Genomic DNA, 21,899 nt, shown 5'->3' with positions numbered 1-21,899 from the left:
AAATTACGTAATGGAGCATCAAGTGTACGAGCGTTTTTTTGGGGAATTCTTTTCGGCAGCCGCTGGGCGCGCGTGTGTGTGTGTATGTCGAGTGGCATATGTGTGAGGGCAGTGGGTCTGCAGCTCTAACCCCACTCATCTCGTCGAAAAGAAACGTCTAAAAATTGCGACGCGCCAAAGAGAATGCCTGTAACTTCCCCTCTCGGGAGCATTTTTTCCAGCCGGACGTCTCTCGCTCTCGACGCTGAGGTTTTCCTTGGGCGCGGAGAGAGCCTTTTCCACCGGCGGGATGTAAGAAAATGTAGCTCCTGTGTGGCAGAAAAGGTATGCGGAGAGTGTGAGTGAGAGGGCGCGAGCGAGATGGCGCGCGAGTGTGTGAGCTTGACAAAGTGCGCCAACATCTCGTGAGTGTGTGCTTTGGAAAATAGAGACGGGGCGAGGAAGTGAGCGCAATCCATTAAAAAAGAATGGGAGGAAAAAATTGGCGGTGTGTGCGTGCGTGTCTCTGGGAATAAAAATGCGCTCCGTTTTCGGCGGCAGCACCGGTTGTCTCGCTCGCACTCGCGGCCATGTGACCAAAAAACTGATAAGTGTGATTCTTTTTCAAAAGTTCTTCTTTTTTATCCACTCATCCCACCACCGGTGCGCGCACACATGCTCACATGCCCGTATCCGGGGAAGCTTTGGTGGTGTTGGGCGAAAAAATCGCGCCGAAGAGGTTATGCCTGTGTTACGATTAATTGTGTAAAAATTGTTCGGCTGTGTGCATGTCGGCTCTGGCAAGGGGGATTCTCTTGCTCGCTCACTCCTGTTCGCTCCCCCGTGAATTTTTTTCACTCCTCACACACACGAGGCAACACTCTTAAAACATACAAAACGACGCAAGATCTCGCCTAACAAACTTTGAGGACCAAAACTTTTTCTAAACCAGTCGAGTTTTTGCTTCGCAATGATCAGCACACGTCTGCAGTGCGTTTTTTCACAGTCACCGTACTGCTAGCCATTGTGAGATTTGGTGTTGATTGTTTTTATCGGCTACGGGGGACTACCTGTGCCTCATCCCACCACTGTTGAGTGCCGAAGACGCTCTGGGACACACCGTGCCGCACACACGAGAAAAAACTTTCAAGTTCTCGCGCGATTTCGACAAGTGGATCTTGCCATCAGTGACTATTTGAATTCTCTGCTGGCAACAGACCACGCTCGCAAGCACAGAACAGTCGCACAAGAATATATCCTAGTGACCGACAAATGGGAGTGTGTTCCGCGCGTTCGACTTGCCATTCTTGTTGCATCAGCACGGCCAACTAGATTGCCCGGGTTTTTTGGTCTGGTGTGAAGTGTGAGCGCGGAAGTCGAGTGCCTTGGTCCTGTTGCTCTCCTATGTGCCTTCGCCGGGACTTGGATCGCGCCATTGATAGTTGCGGGCGACTGAGTGTGTGATCTTGAGTGGTGTCCTGAGGATTCCGCTGGGCGCGAGGAACACCCTGGAGGGGCGCGCGATTGAGTACCGGCCCGGCGGTGGGCTGGACTACCACAACTCACCCCTGATGGCGGAGATACCAGCGGGTGACTACAGTCACATCCATCGCTCGATCGATCAGCTGCGATCCATGAACGAGCGCGGCGTGCTCGGGCCACTCGGTGCTCTCACGTCCACGGACCTGCGGGCCAGCCTCGTGCACGACTACAAGCCCTTCAATGTGAGCGACCTGCGGACGCCGGACCGCCTCGACTACGGTGCCAAGGTGATAGACGGGCGCAGCGGCAGCCAGAATGGCGGGAGCGCCCCCGCCGACGGGGCGTCCAACCACGGCGATCCCACCGACATGAGACACCCCGGGAACGCCGAGCAGCCGGACCAGAAGCCCTACAGCACCCCGTCGACGCCGCCGACCCCCCTCTCCATCTCCGACGCCCAGATGCAGGAGTCCAAGGTAATTGCTTTCACCCATTGCCCCGCGGCAGTCCCCGACCCCGCCGTCGCCGAACTAGAGCATGTGCGGGCACAACTTCCCCCGAAATCAATAACTGCCAGCCCGAAAAAAACCTCCACGATTCTCAAACATGCAAAATCGCTTCGGAAGCGAAACGAAAAAAATCACGCACACACCCGCGCCCGGGGAGGTTGTGTTGGAGAGATGAGGCGAAAAAGTGCTGAAAAAGAGAGCGCCACAGGGAGAACCACGGACGCCACCCACTGACGAATTCTCGCCCTCTGGCCGGCCCCCAACCCACTCGAGGTCCGCAGCAATTCACGACTGCGTCACTCCGCTGGCCCTCCTGCACACATCGCGCCAAGAGGGTCGTGAAGCGCCCAAATCGTCCGGGACTCGCAGGGGTTGCGACCCCAGTGGTGGCGTTTTGAAATGGTTTTAGGGCATGGCTTTCCGATGCATAGATTGCAGGCTACAAGTCATAAAAAGATAACGTGATTTCACTTGATGGAATTCTCGAGAAATTATTGCAGGAATTCCCTTAGTTTACCCACTTTTCTCTTTTTCTTCACTCACTTTCTTAGCCACGAATTCTATCTACGATAGTTTGTGTTGAAATCTAAGCACCACAAATGTAGAATGCAACTAATTGCATGAAACTAATCCTTTAAAGCACATTTAGTTGCATAAAATAAGCTCAGATTGAACTTTTTCGTTCATTTCTGGACTTTCGCAGGGAAAAAAGAATTTCCCGGCGAAAAATCTTTGGAATCTGGCCGACAAGCCACAAATTATCATCATGTATTCACTTTTTTGAAACGAAATGTACTTTGCAGAGAATTGAGAGAACTTGCTAGGAAATCAGAATGTTATTTTCTAGGGAAATCACTACGTCACTGCTCAACCCCTCTGTTTGAGACGATTTTTTTTACTTTGTCTGATCCCCTTTGGTTGGGTGGGAGGAAAAAAAATTAGTGTTTGCCTGTCGAATAAACAAAAGAGTGCGAAGGAAGAGCTCCGGCAAAATTAATTAAATCTCAAAATGAAAAGATGTTTTTGCCGTTCAATGAGCGCTAAGAAGTTTTCCATCGTGCAGGGGTTTAAAGAAGGAGAAAAAATTAAGAATAACTCGCCATCCCTTGAGCTATCTGGGGAAGAAGAGTGAGTTGGACACGCTAGATTCCAGAGCCCAATCTTCTGGGACTCTCCATGAGTCTGTGGTGCCCTGACCTCGTGCTGAGAATCCATACTTTTTCGCCTCTTTTTCTTCTCCCGTGATCACACAAAATGTAACCCACACAACTTCCCTAAGCGCACACAACACATGCATTCCGAAGCAACGAAATTATTTTTTTCGAGAGACTTGTCAAAAAGGCGAAGAAAAAATGTGTGTACGGAATGGATTTTATTTTTAACAATCCTCCAAATGTAACGATGTGTCTTTGCGGGAAAAATGTGTGTCGAAAATAGAAAAAGTGACTGAAGAAAAACATTTTCAGACACTTCATTTCTCGCGCCTTTGCACGAGTCTCTTGTCTTCTCGAAGTGTACGTGGATTTCGGGAGCATTGCGGATGGGGGTGTGCAGAGGTGGGTTGAGAGATTAATTTCAGATGTCTTCCTGCCCCCAACTTTGAATTGGAAGCGGCGAAATGACAAGTAATGGGCGTCCAATTGGAATTTGAGATATTCATTGAGTCACTGCAAAAGTCGCCTGGCAAATGCGAATAATCATCCCCACACTTGGCGCAAATCTCTCTAGTTCTGGTCACGTTTTTCGCGTACGAAAAGTGAGGCAACACTTTTGCCAAGACCACAGTATTAGGACAGTTGGGCGCTGAAGCGCGCCTGTTGTCAGAAGTTTGCACGGGTTCTGACTAGTCATGCCCTTCATGGTCGTTTCCGAGATGTGATGCGTGAAAATGAGTGGCGGTGGAAAATTCAACAGATCTCTTGCCGAAATATAATTATCAAAATTCAACATAGAACCTTTGAACTAAACGTTTGGGAGGCACCATCTGAACCCAGACTCTGCCCTCCACAATTACGCGGCCGGAATACACTGTCTAATGCCGTATCGTGGCGTTCTTAGACATTTTTCATACACATTTCCGAAGCACATTATTATATATTATTAACGTGACGCAAGAATGATTCTAAAAACGAGAGAAGGCGTCATTTTGATGGTAGAAAAGTTGGGTATCGCTGTGTGGATTTTGGGCAGAAAAATGTGTGTGAGTTTATAAAATGATATTAAAACATGCTCGGCTTGGGATGGCTCTGTGGTGTTTGCGGCTTCGTCATCGAGATGCGTGTGCAGAGCGGCCTGAAATATTGAACGGCGCCGCAGCGCCTAACTATTCGCTATATCGCGCGGCTCTTGTCCCACGAATTACATTAATTGTCAGTTGGAAGTGGACACATGTGGAGTCAGCGTGTTTGATGTGCAAACTCCCAAGTTTGTCGTTACGAAGGGGTCTCAATTGCACATTTGCCCACCCCCAACTGCCGGACACGGAGCGGCAGGCAGAGCTCATGGCTGATGGCGGTTCTGTCGAATAGCAATTTCAGTGGTTTTGCGCTCATATGGGCCAGTCGAGCGGCGAACGGCAACACATTTGGAGGCTCTTGAGCAATTAAACATATGGTTAATATTTTTTCGAAGTCATGAGGATGATACCCTGGAGCGCTTCGAATTTCTCTTCGCGATCGCGCAGCTCAGAAAATTATTAATGAGTCTATGCGCCTTTCTCACAGTTGGCTTTCCCACTGGCCAGCATCTCTCTGACTTCCGCTCGGCTCTCTCTTTTGCGCCGCCTGACGCACGGCGAGTCTCCTGGGCGTCGCGTCCGAAATCCCTGCCTTTCTCACTTGACCAGGAAAATGTGTGCATCACGCAGCTTCGAGGAACTTCTGAGAATGCGGCTGACCAGCGCACAGTCTTGAGTGATTTGTCGATGAGATAACAAATTCTTATTGACGTTTTTGAGTCTTCACCCCTAGAAATCTCCTCTCTCGTCTCTTTCCCTTCGGTTTTTGTGTGGATGGAAAAAATGCATTTTTTCTGGCGGCTTTTAGAAGTGTATACATGTGTGTACTGTGCGCTCATACAGTGGTTTACCGAGAAGTAGGATCGCTGCTGGCTTTATTAAACAATATATTACAATATTCATCGCCTCTGAATTGTGCAATGTTTTCATTAGTTGATCCGATACTGTGGTATTTGCATGATATTCACTGCTATAAATAATTTCTCGGATCTCAAATAACTTTCAATTGGGACCGGTTTAATTGAAATGAGCCAAAATGATTTTATAAAAATTCATGTCACACTTTTTCTGCCCACCAGTGTATCCGAAGACTATATGGGAATGCGACTTAGCCCGAAAAAAAACAGAAGGAACAAAAAAGATGGAAGAGATTTCGGTGTATGCATTTTTGCTGGGGTTTTTGGTTTCTCTTGGGACGAGGCTCGGTATCGCCACAGGTTGACCCAAAAGACCCAAGAGCCTCGCATGAGCCGAAGTGAGAGAGCGAGAAGGAGTGCGAGAGGCACGGCGAAACTGCCAAACTTTGAGGCACAGAGATAAGGTTCGATGCTTTTTGGCTAACCCAGAATGCTGTACATGAACAGCGCTGAAAAAAAGTAAAACACACATAATTTATATACACCAGCAATATTGTAAGATTATCTCTTGCGACTGGAGTAGCATACAATCAAGCCCCGATTCCTGGTATTTTTTATAGTGTCATCAAACAGATATTGCCATGACGTCATGCGCGCTATATTAATTAAAAAGTCATTACGAAGATTTTGGACCCTGGCAAAGGGCATTTTTTTCTCGCGGTTCTCGCGAGATTATTACTGAAGGGGGAAGTGAAGGCTCTCCACCAGTGAGGCCAGTGGCGGTCCAATGGGAAAGGCGAGAGGATGGCAAGGATAGTCAAAGGCAGGTTCTCGTGTGGCCGAGAGACTCGAATAGTCGGTGGCGAAGTCGCATTTTCAGCATATTGTGTGCTCTCTGGGGGGATTATAATGGAGTTATTCACGAAAAAATCGTGTACAAGTCAGCAGAAAAGCCATCAGAGAGTCACTCAGTCAGTCACACATGGTTACCAATCTAATGTGTAGATCATGAGACAGAATGTATAGTAATTTACAGAGTGCGAGCCACTCTTCCCGTCTCTCTCTCGCGCACACTCTTTCCGTGTCGTATTCCATCCACCGCCATAGAACGCCATAAACCCGAAAAAATTCATTTTTTCAACGATTCACGTCCGCGTTCATATACATGTATATATTCGAAAAAATATTATAAATGACCTTTCTTTGAGTTCCCGTGGTTATTTTACTTTTTTTCGGGGGATTTGTCTGTATGTGCGCTAATACTCGAGTGCTGGGCCTCTGTACAGAGAGAATACCCACACGACTGGGTTAGAAAACGAGAGCGGCTGTGGTGGTGCATGAGTCGGTCTCCCCCGAAAAGTGCCAGACTGTTTCTTGCCACCCAGCCAAATTAGCGGCCATCCAAAACACCTCCGTCACACGTCTTGGCCGGAGGGACAAGGGGGGCGCGCCTCTCGTCAATGAAGAGTGCAAATGTGACACAATTGGGCGGCAAAGATTGCTCCCCTTGGATCGCACTCTCCTCTCCCTGCTAAATGCGCGCCTCTTTAATTTTGCTGAGCGTTCCGCCACCCAAAAAGAGAAATTAATTTTAAAATCCTACCACAGTTTGCAGAGGCGCACGGGAAAAATGTTTGAGTTTGCCTGTGAAAAAAATTCGCAACCATCTCACTCTCGAAAAAAAATGATACAATCAATTTTTTTCGCTCCAACACAGAGACTCTCCCCGAAAAAATCGTACACAAACTCGTAAATTCGTACAGCGAGAGAGAGAACGGACGGTGGTATATAAGTGAATCCATGTAAGAACGGGACGTCGGTGTGAGAGCGAGACTTTATGTACTGACTTGAGCAGCTCACATGTGTATAAATATTCACAGCCATGTGTGTATAGGGCAACTCTAAAAAAATGTAAACATTTTTTCACCTCTTCGGCACAAAATAGCACACCGTAGTGACCGAATTCTCATCACTTGGGAAACTACGGGCGAACTTTCTTCCCAGAGTCTTCCGCACCCAAGAGGAATTCCAAGTTCGCCAAGTGGAAGTTGTGCTGGAGATTTCTTTGCCAAGCCATGTGCAATTAGTATGGATTGCTAAACCATTTAAATACATTATCGAGAACGAGCGTTGTCCGGCGATTTGCTTCCATGAGGAGTGTTTTCTTCAGCAAGGAAGAACACCCAGTGCCATATGGAGACCATTACGGAGTATGATTTATGAAAGGAGAGAATAATCGTAATGTGTTTATTTGCCAATATTATGGTAACTATTCTCAAATGACTACAGGGATATACTGCAGGTAACCCACCTGCTCACCCTCCAGTAACCCATGCCCTTGTGTAGATAAATACAATTTTGCAACTATGCCATAAAATTACTTAACTAAGTGCTAATGTACTGAATAAGAAATGCCTGTTGGACAAATTTCCCATTCATAGTCGAGTGTCTGCAAATAATTCTATGCCTTCGCCTCCTTCACTTCGGCACACACTCCATCTCGCTCTGTCCCTCGGAGAGCGGATGAATATGAACAAGTTGTGGGTATCTGGTAATGGTTGAGCATACTCCTGTCCCTGCGCTCCCAACCCCTGCGGTGTGCTAAAAACTTTTCAAGGGAACGTTCATACATTTTTTTTCGCTGTATGGGCCAAAGTGGTGCCATTTTGGGCACAGCGACGAAGATGCTCGAGGGGGCAGGAGAGGGAAGAGGAGAGGGTGGTTTGGGAATTGTGCCGAGAGAAAGGACGAGAAATTGACGAAGATGGTGCGGAGGAAAGAAGTTTCTCCTCCACCGACAGGTAGAAAAATCCCAAAAATTCTTATCACTTGCGCAACCTTCTTCCCTTCCCCGATGCCGAGAGTCGCCTATTCAAAATACCTTTCATACAGCGCCATTGAACCATACACAGCGCAGTGCTTTTATGCATATAGTGAACATGTGTATAGAGCCGACACAATGAGCTCTCTGCCCCACTGTGTGGGTGGATGGAAGAAAGGCATTACGACAGCAAAACAGGACGAAAGAACAAAAGAGGGAGCTGAAAAAATCAGGGTTGCACTTGAGGAGGCATTTAGGAAAACCACCACCCCGGTTTTTTTGTAGTCGTCACCAATATTCTGTCCATAACTGTGGAAATGATGAAAATGTGAAATACATATGCCTCTCCGCATTCCCGCCCTGTTGTCAGACAATTCGACAATCTGTCAACTTTTTATTCATTTTCGATGACAACATTGTAAATCGATGCAAAATAACGCAATTCTACACCTTCGTCTACCCGTCCAATTAATTCCTCAGCATTTCACTTGCGGAATGCAAACTGCACACCGCGCGTTCCCAAATTGCTTCTGAACGACGATGGTCCATTCATGAAGCCGCGTCTGCAGCACATTCTCAGCATCTCATTTTTTTGCCACGACAATCTGTGCAACCTGGCGAAATTATCGGGCAGGCAAATTGAGAAATATGTGTTATTCCCGAACAGAAGTGCTCAATTCAGAACAGTGTGAGTGGGTTTTTTTGTCACCTCGATATATGCAGATGAATTACAGTTCTCCAACTTATGAATGAGTTTGTAATTCAATCTGATTCAATTCACAAAACCACCGCGTCTGTGCTGTGCAGAAAATTTTAATTATGCCATTGCCAGGAGCAAATCGGCAATCTTGCGATTGCGACTTGAAAAATTCAGTACTAGTCAATGCAACTGGTTGCGTGCAATATATTTCTAATGAGAATAATGAAGAGATTATGAAATATCGGCCAATTTTAGTGACTTTTGCCACAGGAAGCTCACTCTATCAAGTTCTCCAGTCTTTGCTTTCCTGGAAAACACACACATCACTTGTTTTTTGATACTTGACACGTCACATTATATTGAATTCAGTATAAATATCGGTAATGGCTTACTAAATGCCTGAGTTTATATGCCAAAAGCAAGAGAAATTTCTTAGGGAAGTCCATAGTGAGGACTTTCTGTTGCTTCTGACAATAATTTAGTTAGAATGAGGGAGTTAGAAGAGTGCTTAGAACGTGGGAATGTGTTTCACAATGTGACAACTAAACACGCACTACAAATGTTCGAGAAACTCGTTATCCACCCACATGGCGGGTGTCTTTCAAGCTGATACAGTGAAGAGAAAAAAGTGCCAAATTTATTCAATCCGCAACACGTTTCTTGCCATGGAGAGACCGATTGGAAAAAATGATCTCTCCGGTGTGTGTCTCTCAAGAGGTATATTTCAATCGGCAGAGTGGCCCAGTTTTTTACGACTTGTTTTATAATTGTTAATCAACTGCATTAGGAATTGATATGAATTTTTACTCATGCCGACAATCTATTAGCATAATTCTTTTTTACTTCTTCTCCTTCTTGAGATATTATAATTTTTCACTAGGTATATTCCAATATTTATGGGCTGTTGGGCACTTTTTTGGGCGATTGGTGCCACTCGCTCTCTCCCTCGCGCTCGTGTGCAGAAATTGTAAAATGGAATGCCATCGGTGCGAGTGGCCAAGACGAAGGTGGGAAACATTGTAGGAATTGGGAGAAAAAAAATATTAACGACCTACGCCACCTGTTGACTTCTTGCAAATGTCTCACCTCACACCCCGGAGGACTAATGAGTATATTGGCCAGTTCCATGCAAGTGCAGCAGAGGCTCGTTCTCCTCCAATTGCGACCCCGCTCTAGATGGTCCGCCTCAGATCCAAGACATTGACAATCGCTCCGAAAAATCAATTAGCACGTTATTTAAAGTTCACCGATGAAATTTGTGATATCCAATTCACCTCAGCAATTTGGTGACCATCGGACATCTCAATGCTGCCTAATCGGCGTGAGAGACGCACGCTTCGATTTCAATGTGTGCACACGGAATGGAAGCACTCGTTTTTTCTTCAGAAAACGTGGTACTATATTGTCGGGAAAATTGATTGCAGCCGTTTTATCGGTGACTCCCTCACTTATCGCCATCGATTTATCTCCAGTGACTCAAGAATATGGGCAAAGTTTAGCAAGAGTGGTCGATAAGTTTACAATCACTATTCAGATGTGAGCATTTCATTGCTTCGATTTCTCTCTCATGCCAATGGTGTTCAGTATCTTCCTTGATTATGCCCTGTAAATTGCCACAGTCGCTAATTTCTCAAGTGAATTCATCCTGCCGTTACTCGATGGAAAGGCAGTGATGGTTGCGAACATGAAAGAGGGTGTTTGATTCAATTAATCACTGACAATTGGATTGGGTATAATTGTTTGATTTATCGATAAGTTTCTGTGACAATTTTAAATGGAAGTGCTTGAGCGGGGGGAGAAGGAATAAAGTTGCCACAATGAAATAATTGGTCGTTAGAGTCATCGAGCCCTAAGAACGTCTTAACTCTTATTAAAATCCATCCGGGAATCGTTGGCTCTCTCGAAGGCCGCGAGAGGAGAAGAAGGCGAGGAACCAGCTTTTGTGGACGCCTCGGTCACCCTTTATTCCACGCCAGTCAGGCGGCAACCCGTCATCGATTGCTGGCCAGCCCTTCATTTTCTCCCAATGAATAGGAAACCAGTCACTCTTGCTCCTGACGCGCTGGTCGAGAGGGGTTTCCCTATATTGCGATGCAGGGAGAGACTTAAAAATGCCGTTGTAGGCGATTTTTCCACTCGAGAGATGTTTACTTCCCCCGCAGAAGCGCGTCTGTGAGTTGGTCGGGAGGAAATCGTCTTCTGGGCCGGCGTATTTTTTCAAGCACACGCCAAGGGATTGAGGGCAAGTGATGTTGAAGACTCTGGGAAAGAATAAACAGTTCAACTCCACTTCACCATCAACTCAATTCACGCAGAACTAGTGTTGAAAAGGCCTTTGAGCTCTTGCCAGGGAGAGTCCAAAATTCATCAAGTGGACTCCGTAGGAAGAGACTCGAGTGTTCTGGATGTGTTGAGCTGTGGAAATTTCGGCGGGGGCTTCTTTCTATTGGCTGGGCCAACAAGGCAAAACTCACAATATTTGCAAATAAACACTGAATAATTGAGTATCCATTGAGGCTGAGAGAATCTCACAGATGAGCTCTCCTGAACTATTCGTGGAATTTCCAAAGAGACCCTGGAGTGGACAAATATACTCAGTTTCTCGAGGAATCCACGCCTTCGCGGCTCCTCTGCGATTGCAATCATCGACGTGATTTGCGGATTAGTATTTGGCAACCACCGGCTCTTCACAGTTCGAAATTGTCCACAAATTACTTGAAGATGCCACTCGAACGGGGACATCAAACTCGGTGCGATTTCGCAAATTTTGATGAATGTCACTTTGAGAGCTCAAATATCACTTTCACAGCCCAAGGAGTCAGAGATGAGTTGCGCGGAAAACTCGAGGGTTGATTTGACCGGCATTTCTTCAGTAATTATAACTCATAAAGAATTTCATAAAGAATTTTTGCATTGAAGAATTTCCTTAATGAGTCTCATTTTCTTCATCAATTTAATTATCCGAATTCCTGTAGCAATGTAGCCCTTGTTCAAGAATTTGAGACGTGATTCAGGAGCAGGAAATTGTACTAATAGAATGTTGCAGGGGTTTACTTTAGCCTTTAATAGGGAACCACACAGTGTTGAATGGTTTGAGAAAGTTATCTATTCTTTTTGATTTGGAAAGAAAAAACAGGCAATAAGAAGCAAGGCGGTAAATACCAAAGCAAACTTCGTACCATTTAAATTAAGATGTTGCTGATCAACCTCCCAAAATCCGCGTGCAAACAGAGAAACACCCAGTCATCCATCACGAAAGCCACCTTGCATTTGGGAGTAAATGTGCGGCAAGTGCAGAACTTTCGAAATACCGCGTGTGTCGCCTGATGGGCTCACACTGCTCGCGAACTCCCCGATTGGGATGGACCCGAAGAGTGGAGCCGCCAGATCAATTTGCCAATCGCCACATTTGCGGACATCGCACCTCGACATGCTAATGCGATTGTACACAGCCGAAGCTCGGCGTGGCGCAAGAAGGTGGAGATTAGAAAGCACTGCTCATTAGAAATTTTCACATGCAAGATTTGTCTGGCCATCGCGATTGGACAGGAGCTTCGGCAATTGAACTGCCGCGAGCTTTCTATGCGATACAAGAGATAAATTCGGGTGGGAACATCATTTGAGGCTGTCCTTATTTGGAGGGCGCTCTCGAGACTTTATACTAATTGAACCTCTCACTTCAGGAAGCTGATTTGTCTTCTGATAGTTAATATTCCGGTTAGCAACTTTCATTGGAGGTCTTTTGCGGCTGAATATTTTGGTCTGAAGATTGAGAATTTACCCTTTCAGATGGCTTTTCAGGGTAAAATGTGATGCAAAACAGCTAAATTTGGCACAATGTTGCCAAAAAATCATACCATATCTCCTTAGATTAGAGGAAATCAAACAAATAAGGCACTCTAATATGACTTCACAACTGATAAGACGTTTATCTTATAAGGCGAAAATTGCAATAATTCGCCTTGACCATTCGATAAAATGTTATGCAAATGAGGAAATTGGCGAGTGGCCGAAAAAATATTCAATGTCTTTGGACACTGATAAGACATATTCGCTTCTAGAATTGGGACTAAAAGTCATCCCAAGTCTGCCTGCTTATCGTCAATGAGAGCGAAATTGTTTGGCTAAAAAAGTGTAAACACTGTGTGAGTTTTGAACTCTTTTAATCAAGTCACAAGTATTTTTGACAAAGTATGAGATGGTGTGTGCTTTTTTGGCTGAGATAGTGATTAGGGGCATTCAGTAATTCGTTATCTGGGCTTGGCTGTGTGTGCGTGTGACTCGGATTTTGGCGAAAATGTGGCTGAATCTTGCAAGTTTTGTCGAGATTGCGTCCTCTCTGTGTGACTGATGAAGCTGGATGGCGATGTAACCAACCAGTTTTTGGCATATTTTTCTCCCAGGAGCGCAATGCAAATTTTTTTCCGTCGCTCTGTGTAATTCACCCAAAAATAGCCCGCGGAATGAGAGGTTGGCTAAAAATAGTGCCTATATCAATGGTATCGGGCGTGTTGTTTTTTTCGCCGTTTGTACCTGAGTGAGTGCAATTGGGAATTAATGCCAAATTGTCGGATTATTAATTTATGGGTAACATTTGAGAAATTGTGTGTGTCTTTCAAGGTTTCCAAACGGAGTTTTTTGCCGGTGCGCGTGGAGTCAATCGCATTTTCACATGACGATCAGTCTCATAATTGCTTCTTTGATGGAGGCAAGGAAGTCTCTCTAGCCTAATCTGATCACTTTGGGACTTTGATTAATGGACAACGAGGCACTTGAAAATCTATTTGATAATTAGAGATACTCTCTCGATGGGGCCTCGTTGGCGCTCTGCTGAGGAGAGCGAGAGAGAGCGAGATTGTGGGTCTGTGGAAGGATTGCCTTCCGTGTACAATTGTAGCATTGAATTTCGTTGGCAAATAGGCACGTCTTCAAAGAGAATTTCTACTTGATTGCCACTTAAGCCCCTCTGATTTGTCCCTCTCTGGACACTCATCTCTTGGATGACTTGGAGTCGCGCAAAGTGATTCGCTGCCATGGCAATTTGGCAAATTGCTTAATTGGTGAATTGCGCTCTCGAAAGAATCCCACGCATCCGGTCAAAAATTCACCAACATTCATCCATCAATCGTTGCTTCGGCGTCTCGCCTATTTCACTGATGATTGTCGCTCGTTTCTGGCCCACGTCGCGAAGGTGGAGAAAGGATGACGAAGAAGAAGTTATCTGTCCAATTGGCATTTCACTCCTAAAAATTTTTACTCCATTATTAATACCCAGGCGAGAAGACACCCAATGCCGAAAAACGTGTCCATTAAAATTAACGGCAACTCGTTAATGTTGCGATTCGTCACTGAAGGAATATTTTCGTGTTCCGAAGAGGGCCATTGATTTGATTTTATGATGCCTTTTAATATCATTTTCCCGATGAGGGAATCAATTGATGACAAATTATAATGATTTTAAGAAATTTATGCACAACTCTGGTCTTTCTCGCCTCTTATTTATATGGGTGATTGTCTCTCGCGCTCCGGGTTTTTTCCTCAAACACCTCGCGAGATGATGAGCCTGAGAAGGGTGACGAAAGTTCAACGCAATGTGGTACACCACACTTGACAATACTGTTCTTCTTGGGAGCCTCATTAATATCAAAACTCTTCTACAAAATACACTATTCTTTATTTACCGGAATCTAACTTCTTACAAATGAATCCTTGTGGAAATGATCTCTGCATTCTGGTGAAAAGCCGCGATGACACTGTAGCGTACACCAATGTCACGAGCCTCTCCTTCCCTTGTGTTGTCCGTGTTCGAGAAATTTGTTGGAAACCGACAAAGATTAAAACATTTAGTGCGGTCAGTTATGTTATTTTGTATTGTGCGACTCGGTGGAAAAAATAAAGACTGGGCATTGCGTAAGAGTGACGACTCTTTCTGCGTGATGTTAGCACGTAGAAATTTGCTGTAATTTAATTTTCACCTGTGAATTCACCGCAAGATGATAAGTTTCTCATTATTATTAATGAAGTTACACACTGTTGTGTTTTTGCACCTTTTGGGTGCATCGCGCCAGATATGATTTTGACAGGCATGATCGTGAGCGCAGTGAATCCGGTAGCAATTTGTCTGGGGCGATCCTCCTCACTTGGCTGCTTCTTGGCGCGGATCCGGATTTTCAGCGGGTGCGAGTGGGGCGGAGGGGAGGCAGTGTCGTGCGTCGTGAAAATATTTGCATAAATCAACAAAAATTGATTAACTAACAAATGTGTATGTAAATTTGTCTAGTTTTGTCCCTTGTGTTGTTGGAGAAAAATGCAGTAGCTTCTTCACAAATTTGACAAAAGACAACATCAAACAGCCAATGGAGAACCCACAAGGAGGCCCCATCGCGCACTTGCGGCATGGGGATGGCGGGGGGCTCCTCCGGGCCGAGAGCACTATAGTGCTGAGACCCACACACAGGTGAAGACAGTTGAGGTGAAAGAGCAGAAAAAATAACACAGACGAGAGGAGATCCACGGTGAAAAACGACTGTGGAATAATGAACAAGTTGTGTGAAGAGAACATGCATAAAAAATTCTGTTAATAAATTGTTGACTTTAGCATTTTTAAATTAAATATTAGACATTTACGTTCACCAAACAATCAGCAAATAGAAATCACATCATCGAATATAACTGATTTTTCTCGATCTCCTATCCCAACTGCTCACAATACGCCTCCCTTTCCCCCAATCTCGCCGCGCACTCTCCGGCGTGTACTCTCTTTCGCCGATCGCATATTGGTAGTTTGTTTTCACAACCACTCTGTATGCCAACAATTGGACAAAAAAGACATTCACAATTGTACATGGGCAGCGCGAAGCAGGTGTACGCGAGATTTATCGATGAGATTGAGCGGTTTTTGAAAGAAAGCGTGATCCTCAGAAGTAGATCACTTGGCGATCACGCCGAGGACAATGCAATTTATTCGGCCAGAGTTGAGTATCCGGCCAGGATTGCCGAATTGCTGAATAGGCCCACAGATCATTTTCACTCACCACTTAATTATGCGTATCACAAAAGTTTTCAATAGCAATTCAAATTAGGCGTATCGATCATCATGTAAAAAATATTCGGGTGTATCGCACAATCCATCATGAGACGAATAAACTTGAATTAATTTTATATTATGCATAATTTATAACGAAATTCAATGTTTCGTTTTTTTCACATTGTGTCTCTCTGTGCTGGAGCAATAAGAGCAAATAAATTTGACTGGCGAGTCTGAGTGACTTTCTCAAATTATTCTCACTTGTAATTAGTGAGTCACAAAAGCAGTAGATTTGAATAAAATTTGGAAATATACGTTGTTTGACAATAAAGGAGCAAAAATGTTGGAAATCTCGCTTTATGCCACTGAGAAAGAGTGTAAATTGTATACACATTGTTATCGATTAATGTCTTTCACTAATTCTTATTCTATTTTAAGGGTGTAACAAAAGCTCACAATCTCTCTCTTGTCAAAAAGAAACTCACTCCTAAAGACTCTGTTGTTGCAAATTTTCTCAAAATCTCTGCGAAATGCTTTTTGGCAATTATAATTCCGTGAGGGATTTGCATGCTGTCCATGCCTCGAATTTGCAATTCAAAGTCGTCGCGTCACTCTGGCTCGCGTAATGTTGAAATTTTTAGAAGGAAATTTGCGATTTATTCCTGAAAATATTCCCTCCGTGAAACCTTCTTCTCGGGGCAAAATACATGAAATTACACAAGATTCTCCGCGCCACAAAATATTATGTGTGTGACTATCTGTCTGAGGCAGAGAAAATTTTTAATAATCACCAAGCATTTTAAATGCTTAACTTTGATTGATTGATGAATTCTCCTTGACAGAAGGTTATTTCAACAAGTCGCGCGCTGGCCAACTCTCACAGTTCTTGCACTGCCCTCCACCTCGCGCCCGCCCGCGAGATCTCCCACAAGAGAGCGAGAGAGAGCCAAATATCCGAGTTGGGCACACAATGTATCAACACAATCAGCATTATTCACAAATCACTCTTGTGCGTAAATGAATTCGATGACAATCCACCACCAAATTTGGACAAGGAGGAAAGAAACATTGAGCGCGAGATTAATTGTTTGCTAATAGATGAATAGAACTCCACTTGGACTTCCTTATTTTGCCTCGCAATTGTGCGGTTAAAATTGCCTGGCAAAGTCGTGATTAGGAGTGCGTCGAGGGTGAAACACGCCCTGCAATTGCACGCATTCTCGGGCAATGAGAAAGGAAAGGAAACTCTTGGCATTCCTTAAGAAGAAAAATGACTGATTTTGGTCTACTTTCGAGAAATCGGCCTTTGACTTCTTCGCCAAATTGGTCAATTTTGTCTAAAAAATATTCTCATATTTCAAGATCCCAAACACGAAATATTTCATCACAATAAAGTGAAAATCCTATTGATATTCAAAAAGTCCAAAATCAACATTTCGACGCGGCTTACAAAGTCCCGTGGAATAGAGTCATTATAAATCAAATTTCCGCACAAAAGACCGCTTCATTCCTGTCATGTGCAAAAGCAGTTCCATTGAATGTGACTAATCATGTGCCAAAAAATTGTTCTTTTCCCTCTGGCAGATTAGCGACAATTATAATACCCATATTTATTGAGAAAAATCTTCTACTCCTTAATGGCAAATAAATTGACACTAAAACCAATGGGAATCATCAGAATCAATTACCAGAAGCAGATGCTTTAATGGACAATTTCGTCTCATCAATACCTTATTGGGCTGCCATACAGAATGGGCTTGATAAATAATTTCCATAAAATCGCGTCGAGTTGAGGAGAAAGAAGTTGTTCACACAGAAATCTCGATGACATTTGTGGATGAAGACCAATTTCCATATGGGAAGAGGTAATACTTGTTGAGCGATCATTAGAAAAGCGCCAAAAATGCCAGTGAATTTGAATATAAATGCCGCTTTCCGGTGAGAATTTGCATAATTCCTGCCACAGCGGAGAATCTCGAGTGGAACTGCTCTGCTCCTCGAGGGCTTCTCACGTGCACACGGACGATCGGGGAGACTTTTCTGCACACACACGGTCGGTCGTGATGGCTATCGGGGCGGGTGGTTACATAAAAACCCCAACTGGGAGGCGCATGAAATCAAAAAACCTTACGCAACACTGCCGAAAAGCCGTCCATAATGAAATGCATTCTGTATAATTTATGTACGGGCGAATCGATCAAATCTCCGCAATTTCAACACACAAAGCTCTTCTGACCACTCGAGCCCACTGTCAAGTGTTTGAGTATCTTTGACACTTTGGGACAAGCATAGGCAATCACAATGAAAATCTTAATGAATGTCGCAGCGCGAGTTGAGGAAGAGGTGATTTGGGAGAGACTCAAGAGAGGCTGCGATTGACGGAAATGTCATAATTTTCACCATTTCCCACACACTCTCGCGTCTTAATTAATTTCTTGGTGCTTAAGAATCATCAGGCACAGCGCAGAAATTTGCCATTCATCGCCAAAGTTTCTAATTTACAGGCAGATTAGTTTATCGATATATTTCATCCTCACTTCCTCTTAATTGTATTTCATTAACATGGTGAAGGATGAGGCGGTAAATGGGCGATTCTACAGAGGAGGGAAGCAATTTGAATTATTATTATTGATCTTGCAATATTTATTTTTCAGTCATTACAAATATTACTTATGGAATTTCACCAAATTGCATTGGTTGCCTTTTAGGTTTTATGGGTTTTAATAGAAGCAGCAGAGTAAATTTTTGCGGTAGGATATTGTTGAAATTGCTGCATATTCAGTCTTTGTTTTAATATTAAAATATATTTTAGACTATATAACACCTCTAAAGGAGGTGTATTGAACTTCAGTTGTTGTATTTTGCAACAGTTTTCCAAGATCATTGCGATCCAAGTGCTGATATTTTGCCCAGCTCCTAATTTTTGTACATACACACTGAATATAAATGAGTTGAGCTGTCTCAGAGATTAAGGATAAGTCTGGATCGGCCCACAGATCGTTATTTATGGCGGGAGAATGTGCGAAAGACAGGGGAGGGCTCGCTCTCTCACCAGCTATCTCTTCGGCGCCGCACTGAAGCCACCCCGCAATTGCAGGCAATTGGACAACTCGTGATTAATAACACGGCGTTCTCTCTCTCCTTGCAGATCTTCAGCTCCAAGGCGGACCTGCAGCTGCACACGCAGATTCACATGCGTGAGGCGAAGCCGTACAAGTGCTCGCAGTGCTCGAAGGCGTTCGCCAACTCGAGCTACTTGTCCCAGCACACCCGCATCCACCTGGGCATCAAGCCGTACCGCTGCGAGATCTGCCAGCGCAAGTTCACGCAGCTCTCGCACCTGCAGCAGCACATCCGGACGCACACGGGCGACAAGCCGTACAAGTGCCGCCACCCGGGCTGCCAGAAGGCCTTCTCGCAGCTCAGCAACCTGCAGTCGCACTCGCGCTGCCACCAGACGGACAAGCCCTACAAGTGCAACTCCTGCTACAAGTGCTTCTCGGACGAGCCGTCGCTGCTGGAGCACATCCCCAAGCACAAGGAGTCCAAGCACCTCAAGACCCACATCTGCCAGTACTGCGGCAAGTCCTACACGCAGGAGACCTACCTCTCCAAGCACATGCAGAAGCATGCCGAGCGGACGGACAAGCGGCCGCCGATCGCGGGCCTGGCGAGCCTGGGCCTCAACCGCAACCTGGCCTCCGCCATGTCCAACACACCGCTCACCGTGGCCGCCACGGCCACAGACCACCCGTACTGGCCGAAGGTGAGCCCCGACTCGGCGGCCAGTCTGGCCGAGGCGATGCAGCAGCAACAGCAGAACCAGTACGACTTTGCCATGCAGCACGCGGCGGCGAGCGGCGCCGGCGACCACCTGCACCATCGGGCGCTACTGGAGCACCACAGGAGCCTCAATGGGACCACCGAGGACGGGGAGGATCTCGTGATAGCCAGCCGCCAGGGCGCCGCCAATCTCGCCACGAGCGGCAGCAGTGGCGGAAGCCACATTGCCCAGAACCCACCCGCCGCCTCCACGCCATCCGCGGCGCCCGCCAGCTACGACGTCAAGACGACCAGCAATTCCGCCTTCACGCCCATCAACTCCATGACGCCGCACCTCAACTCGCTGGGCCACCACCATCAGCTGGCGCAGCGCCCGTACATATACGACGCCATCAGCTTCCAGAACAAGAACGTGAACCAGAACGCGGGCGCCTCCTTCCCCAACCAGCTCATCTCGCTGCACCAGATCCGCAACTACGCGCACCAGCCCGGCGGCCCGGCCGGCCTGATGAGCGGCGAGCACTTGCTGGGCATTGGCGTGGGCGTGGGCAAGGACAAGGGCCAGTAGCGCCGGCTGGCCGCCACGTGGTGATTCTCCCCGCCGCGACACGGGTAAATGCTGTGCATTTCACGATCCCCAAGACAAAGCCTCGAATTGCGCGAGAGACGGTGGCGATCTCAGAGTGCTCGATCGCACGGACACGGAGCCAAGGAACCAAAACCCCTCAATTGAATTTCAGAGACAGCCCAGGACGCGCGCCGCGCCGTCGGAGGCTCCTTCCGACGCGTCGCGCGGCCGCAACTAGTGAGACGTTAAGCTACAAATCCTGTATTTTCTTACCAGGCAGAAAAAGGACAAGAAGAGTGAGTGAATAATGTAGATTTAGGGAGAATCCTCTCCCCGGAAACACGTGGCATCAGAAACGTAGATGATAAGAAGGGAATTTGCCAGGAAAATCCTTGAGCAAGTTGCAAATTTTCATGTGGTTTAAAGATATTCTTACATAATGTAATAAGTAGTTAATGATGAAATGAAACAATGACAATTTATGAAAAAATGGTAAAGAGAGAAATGTGTATAAAGTTGCATAAAGAATAAATAGAAGTACTCTAGTTAAAATCTACTTGAATAACTTATAGAGAGACCTTTTAGTTACTTAAAGAGCGCCCACTCGGGCGGGGATTTTAAGGGGGATGACACCGAAGAAATGAACTACAAAGCCGGATATCTCAGTGAGAGCAACTATACAAACGATAGCAATCAAGTCTGTGACCATTTGAGATGATTTTGAGAGAATTCCAGTCACTTCTGTAATATTTCTTCTTTCGATCCAGTTTCAACTGCCAGCTTTCGGCTTACAAAAATCCAGTGAATTTTCGCATCAAAGTCATTTCAGAGGGAAGAAATAGTCCTCAATAGTGAAATATGTTTTTTGTTTTTACAAAACGAACTACTATAAATACAGAGATCGCAGAAGATCTTCAGCCTCAAGTTAAAAAATAGATGCACAAACTATTGAATTTTTGTATTATTTTTATACATAGACATTTCTTCGTACTTTAATCTTACTTGTTGGATACTTTTTAATTTTATTACTTCTCTGATAAGATAAGGAGGTTCATTTGTCAGGATATGCATAAATGTATCATTAATTTTTTTTTTCTTTTGTAATGTCTACCACTAGGTAATAGTAATTGAAGTGGAAGAGAAGATTGACAAGTGAGTAAAATGTCAACTGATACATAAATTATGTAATAAATTTTTCTTTTGTAAATACATTTTAAGATATCTTGAAGAAAAAAATATGAGGAAAAGTGAATAAAAAATAATTTTACACACATAATCAGAGACATGGACTTCTCAATCCCAAAATCTGTATTTTTCCACATCACAGAACACATTTATTGATCCACTTTGTTCAAAGTTTGAATGGTGTTTTGATAGTGAATGAAAAATGTTTTGTGATTCTGAAAGGTAAGTTAAAATTTTCTAAATGTTTACAAGGAACTTTTAGACTCTCCAAAATGATCAAATTTTAGTTATTAAAGCATGAAAATTAATCAATTCATTTCTTAAGAAGATTCTACCATGGTTAAAGAAGAGCAAAATGGGCTCAAACACCGAAGTAAATAAATTCACTCCAAGAAAAAACCAACATTGAAACTATCTAAACCAAACGTTAAAAAAGTGCTTCATAGCACATAAACCATTTGTCTCAACGACGCTGTTATTTGTAATTTTCCCAAGCGGAACAGTAAATGTGTCGCGGTGTGTATTTCCACGGTGACAAACGGCAAAATTTTGCACAATTGACTATTTTGATATTTTCCTTTCATGGCGACACAGACAGAGAGTGAGAGAGAAGAGAGCCAATAAGACTAATTAATATTGCATAATTAATTTAAATATACGTCGAATTAATCTTTTTTGCGAAGAAGCGAGAAACCGGTAAATTGTGGGATTTCTGTGCTTAGTGACGTGCTCATTTTTTCACTGACTTCTTC

General features: G+C 44.8%; 1 protein-coding gene across 1 annotated transcript; it reads left to right on the top strand.

Annotated features, from left to right (window-relative positions):
- Window positions 1-211: 211 nt before the first annotated feature.
- On the top strand, window positions 212-19,962 carry LOC132264879 (zinc finger protein rotund-like). Its single transcript, XM_059765213.1, has 2 exons — window positions 212-1,937; window positions 18,760-19,962. Exons 1-2 carry the CDS (start codon window positions 1,551-1,553, stop codon window positions 19,960-19,962), a joined length of 1,590 nt encoding a protein of 529 aa, XP_059621196.1. The 5' UTR covers window positions 212-1,550.
- Window positions 19,963-21,899: the final 1,937 nt, after the last annotated feature.

The sequence above is a fragment of the Phlebotomus argentipes genome, unplaced genomic scaffold, assembly GCF_947086385.1.
Source record: "Phlebotomus argentipes unplaced genomic scaffold, Phlebotomus argentipes genome assembly contig_2, whole genome shotgun sequence".
Lineage (NCBI taxonomy): Eukaryota > Metazoa > Arthropoda > Insecta > Diptera > Psychodidae > Phlebotomus > Phlebotomus argentipes.
The sequence above is the reverse complement of the archived record's forward strand: the minus strand, read 5'-3'. Positions and strand labels throughout refer to the sequence as shown.